Source organism: Eretmochelys imbricata, chromosome 24 (assembly GCF_965152235.1).
Source record: "Eretmochelys imbricata isolate rEreImb1 chromosome 24, rEreImb1.hap1, whole genome shotgun sequence".
NCBI classification, from domain to species: domain Eukaryota; kingdom Metazoa; phylum Chordata; order Testudines; family Cheloniidae; genus Eretmochelys; species Eretmochelys imbricata.
Window position 1 is genome coordinate 16,202,810 of NC_135595.1, and position 5,243 is coordinate 16,208,052.

At 62.1% G+C, this 5,243-nt stretch overlaps 1 protein-coding gene across 1 annotated transcript; it reads right to left on the reverse strand.

The window, feature by feature from the left end:
• Positions 1–768: 768 nt before the first annotated feature.
• Positions 769–5,020, reverse strand: C24H12orf60 (chromosome 24 C12orf60 homolog). Its single transcript, XM_077841295.1, has 2 exons — positions 4,880–5,020; positions 769–1,747 (listed from the first exon to the last, which is right to left on the reverse strand). The coding sequence occupies exon 2, from the start codon at positions 1,738–1,740 to the stop codon at positions 886–888; it is 855 nt and encodes a 284-aa protein (XP_077697421.1). The 5' UTR covers positions 1,741–1,747; positions 4,880–5,020; the 3' UTR covers positions 769–885.
• Between the last annotated feature and the right edge of the window lie 223 nt (positions 5,021–5,243).

A 5,243-nucleotide genomic window follows, 5' to 3' on the forward strand; every position in this document is an offset into this window, starting at 1 on the left:
TTTAAAAAAAAGGGAAGTTTTAAAAAACCCCAAATCGCTAACTTTCAACCCACCCCACTCCCCTCCAGACTTGTTTTTCTTTCTGTTTTTTTTGTTTTTTCACTGCCCCTCCCCCCACCAAAAAAAAAAAAAAAAAAGAGGCGGGAAAAGCAGGAACCAGAACATTTGTGGCTCAGGTTTTTGTTTTCCGGTTAAAACCCAGCAGGTTTCCGTATTTTGAACGTGGCAGGAGAATATTCGCTGCCTTTCTTCCCGATTTCTAACCAAAACCTCGAATGTTTTTGTTTTAGTGGAACCCAAAAATCGTTTTCGAAAATGGCATTTTTGCATTACTCCTGATTTACACCAGGGTGAGTGATGGGGAATCGGGCCCATTGACTCCAGTGGAGTTACTGCTGACTTAAACCGTGGGGGGAAATGGCATCTTGACACACACAGAGTGACTCTGGATTTACATCACACAAGGGGAATTGGCCCTATTGACCCCCTGGAGTTACTCCAGATTTACACCAGGGTGAGTGAGGTGGAATCAGCCCCATTGAGTCCAAGGGAGTTATTCCTGCTTTACACCAGAGGGAGGGAGAATCAGCCCCTTGACACCCGTGGAGTTACTCCTGATTTACATCAGAGAGGAGACTTGCCCCCCACGAGTCATTCCTGATTTACACCAGGGGCTGGGAGTGGAGTCTGGTTCGAAGGCGGGTGGGCCAGCACGCCAGCCGGGACAAACCACTAAGACTCAGGCCCACGGTTCTGCTCAGGTCCCTTTATTTGCTGTGGTTCCCGGCTGCCAGCCCCACATGCTGGGCTGTGCCGGGCTCGTTAACCAGCGCAGAGCCCAGGGCAGAGCCTGCCGGTGCATGTGCCATGGTGAGGGGGGCGCTGTCATGGCTTTGCCTGCTCAGCTCCATGGGCGACGCCGGGAGGATTCTGGCCCGGGCCCTCTCCCGTTCCCGGCTGCTGCTCTGTGATCAGGGCCATGTAGACCTCAGCTGCGGCAGCCGCCAACTGGAAAGACTTGCAGGCCGGTGATAGAGCCCGGAGCGCCTCTTCCAGGTGCCCGGCGGCTGCTGCCAGGGCATTCCTAGCCCGGCGCCCCGTGAGGGCATCAGGCAGGTAGTCGCCCAGGCTCTGCATCATGCCAGTCCCGGAGAAGGGGCCGTTCTCGGGGGGCCCTGCAGCCGTTTCCCCAGCTGGGCCCCCAGGGGCGACACAAGCAGACACGGCCCTGGCGATCTCCTCACTGCTCCGGCGCAGGGCGTCCATCGGCAGGCGCAGCACTGGGGAGGCCTCCGTCTCCCGCAGAGCCGCCTCCAGCCGCTCAGGAAGGCCGGCGTTCCGCAGCAGCACGGCCACCACGGGGCCACCCACGCTGCCGAAGATCCCCAGGGTGGCCTGGTGGAAGTCCCGGACAATGGCCCCCTTCTCCTGCAGCGAGGTGTGGGGGGAGGCCATGCGGGCGTACAGGTCCCGGCTGGTGTTCTTCTGCACGTGTCTGTCCGTCTGCTCCGCCGTGGCGTGCATCTCCTGCGCTGCCCGCAGCAGACGCTCCAGGTTCTCCCCCACGTCGACGTCGCCCCCCACCGGTTCCAGGAACACGCTGGTGTCAAGGTGCTGGGTGAGGATGCGGAGCAGCACGTGGGTGGCCGAGATGCATCCTTGCAGGGAGTCGAGCAGGGACTGGCTGGCGCGCACAAGCCTCTCCCTTTCGCTCTCTGTGCCGGAGAACAGGGAGAGCATCGCGGGGCTGGGAAACAAAGCAGAGAACACGGGTGAGGGGGTGAAAGAGTTTCCCCTCCAGGATCCCCAGCGCAAGGACAAGGGGATGTGTGATGGAACCGATAGGGAGCCCCTGTGAAATGGAGTAGAAGGAATGCTGTTTCACAACAACCCTGGGATTTGCCTGTAGAACTCACTGCCTCATGATCTCGCTGATGCCAAGAGCCCAGCAAGACCCAGAAAGGGATCTGACATTGATATGGCTAATGAGGAGAGCCAGAATGACATTAGAAAATAATTTTTTTTTGTTAAGTTTGATAAGATTGAACAGTCTCATGCTCCAGGGCATGACCCCACCTCTAACGGCTGTCAGGCAGGAACTGTCCCTGCTGTCAGAATCTCTCTAACCTGCTACTGTGGGGTTCTCTGAAGCATCTGGTACCATCACTATCAGAGACAGGACACAGTCAAAGGGCCTCTGGGCTGAGCCAGTCTGGCCAGTCCGACAATCCTAGTTGCGCAAAATAAAATGTCGCCCAACTGCTCTTCCTGATTTCAACGCACTGAAAGTGCCCAGACAAAGCCAGGAAGGCCCAAGACCTCACAAGAAAGCCAGTGGTTTTTGAATCTCCAGCTCAGGCATGTTTTGAGCAAGTTTCAGCGCAAGAGAGGAAAGAACAAAGCACCACAAACTTGCCACAGCGAGATGTTTTCCGCCACTCGAAAACGCTGGGGGCCGATTCCCAAAGCACCCAGCAGCGTCATCTTCGCCATGGAAAGAAGGGTCCTGACCTTCAGAGGTATTTCGGCTCCTAACTCCCTTTGGAATCACCAGAAAGGAGGAGCCAAAATCCCTTTAAGCTGACAGCTGTGCAGGCTGAGTTTGGTGATGGGGGGAGCCTCTTGTATCTTTGTTGTGACAGTTCTGTCTTCTGTCCCCAGTGCCTGGAGTCCCAGGGGGATGGGGGAGTCCCAGGGGGATGGGGAAGTCCCAGTTACCCCGGCTGGCGGCCCCTGCCCCGGTGTGGAAAACCGCAGGGCAGGGCAGCCCCAGGAAGCCCAGACACCAAGAACCACTAGGCCCAGCCCCACCTGGATTCTTTCTTAAAATCTCCTGGTTTTCAGCCTTCTCATGTGTTTTCCTTAACCTCAGGCAGCGAGGGGCTGCCCAGAGCCAGGGAAGGAGCTGGAGCAGGCCCCACTATACCAGGAGTCCAGTGGGTACGGCATTGGGCTGGGAGTCAGAGCGGCTGGGTTCTCTTGCCAGTTCTAACACATGGACATTGGGGAAACCCCTTCCTTTCTCTGCTGACCTGCCCGGCCTTTGTCTATCTTGTCTGGACTGCGACCCATTCAGAGCAGGGCCAGTCTCTCACTGTGTCTGGGCAGCAGCCGGCACGAGGGGGCCCTGATCTCAGCTGGGGCAGGGCCGGTCTCTCGCTGTGTGTCTGGGCAGCGCCTGGCACAATGGGACCCTGATCTCAGCTGGGGCAGGGCCGGTCTCTCGCTGTGTGTCTGGGCAGCGCCTGGCACAATGGGACCCTGATCTCAGCTGGGGCAGGGCCAGTCTCTCGCTGTGTCTGGGCAGCAGCCGGCACAAGGGGGCCCTGATCTCAGCTGGGGCAGGGCCGGTCTCTCGCTGTGTGTCTGGGCAGCGCCTGGCACAATGGGACCCTGATCTCAGCTGGGGCAGGGCCAGTCTCTCACTGTGTCTGGGCAGCAGCCGGCACGAGGGGACCCTGATCTCAGCTGGGGCAGGGCCAGTCTCTCGCTGTGTCTGGGCAGCAGCCGGCACGAGGGGGCCCTGATCTCAGCTGGGGCAGGGACGGTCTCTCGCTCTTGACTAAGAATTGGGAATCTCATGGATGGGTCTCTCTGGACTACATTTATTTTTAAAAAAAAAAACAAAAATCTAAGAGTGCGTTCAATTAAAGAAACTTGGCTGTCCCTCCTTCCCAGGGTGACTGCCCCGCCCAGCAGAGGCCAGCGGTAGTGATGGTGAGGTACAGGGGCACTGCTGGGCTAGAGGGGGGGTGCAAAGCCTGTCAGTGAGTTACCCGCTTTGCGGCTGCGGTGGGCCCCGAGAGAGCGAGGCTGCGAACCGGAGGCCGCGGGCCATTGGGGTGAAGCCCGGGGAGGGCGTGTGGAAACGACAGGGGAGTCTCTGGTACCTCGATACTGGAATAAAAGCCCCGTGGAACGGCCGGTGTCTGGTCTGACTCAGGCTGGGGGGGCTAAAAATTGCCGTGTAGACATCTGGGCCAGGCTGGAGCCCGGGCCCTGGGACCTGTCCCCCCAGGCACAGACCCCGCACTTGGGCTCCAGTCCAAGCCTGCACGTCTACACGGCGAGTTTGCAGCCCGGCAGGCCAGCCGCGGGTGTTTAATTGCAGTGCAGACATACCCGCAAGGGCCTCCACTGCACCCAGGGGGAGGGGGCGGAGGCGGGGGGGTCCCGGCCCTCCGCAGCCGGCTCGGAGCCGGGGAAGGGGGTGTTTTGGGGAGGGGGTTCCGGCCCTCCGCAGCCGGCTCCCAGCCTGGGGGAGGGAGCGTTGGGGGGGGGGGGGCGCCGGCTCTCCGCATCCGGCTCCGAGTCGGCGGAGGGGGCGTTGGGGGGGGGGGGTGGGCGCCGGCCCTCCGCATCCGGCTCCGAGCCGGGAGAGGGGGTGTTGGGGGGGGGTGCCGTCTCTCCGCATCCGGCTCCGAGCCGGGGGAGGGGGTGATTGGGGGGGGGGTGGGCGCCGGCCCTCCGCATCAGGCTCCGAGCCAGGGGAGGAGGTGATGGGGGTGGTGCCGGCCCTCCACAGCCGGCTCCGAGCCGGGGGAGGGGGTGATTGGGGGGGGGGGTGCCGGCTCTCCGCAGCCGGCTCCGAGCCGGGAGAGGGGGTGTTGGGGGGGTGCCGGCCCTCCACAGCCGGCTCCGAGCCGGGAGAGGGGGTGATTGGGGGGGGGGGTGCCGGCTCTCCGCAGCCGGCTCCGAGCCGGGAGAGGGGGTGTTGGGGGGGTGCCGGCCCTCCACAGCCGGCTCCGAGCCGGGGAAGGGGGGGGTGCCGGCCCTCCGCAGCCGGCTCCGAGCCGGGAGAGGGGGTGTTGGGGGGGGTGCCGCCCTCCGCTGCCGGCTCCGAACTGGGGGACCCCAGAAAGGGGCCGGGGGCTCTCACCTGTGGCTGCGCGGCGCGTCTGCTGGCCCGGCAGGCGGAGGAGCGGACGGCGCCCCGCTCTCCGGCTCTCCTTATAAAGCTCCCGCTCGGCCGGAAAGTGAAAGTTGGCCCAAGCAGCCGGGGCTCGCTGGCTCCAGACCTGATTTATCTCCTGGAGCCCCCCCACCCCTGTGACTGAGGCGAAACCAGGACTTGGAAACCAGCCAGACGCGGTTTCCTGGAAACCACGTGGGGGACTGGAAGCCAGCAGCCCCCCCCCCCCCCGCAACAACCCAGCATCCCCCCAACCCAACACCCCCATCCCGCGATTGGCTGCCTTAGCGGTCCTCAGCCTTTCCATCTTCCAGCAGCCTCCTGCTAGCCG

Excerpts from the sequence above, each read along its gene's own strand:
- C24H12orf60 (XM_077841295.1), bottom strand. The coding sequence starts at position 1,740 with ATGCTCTCCCTGTTCTCCGGCACAGAGAGCGAAAGGGAGAGGCTTGTG.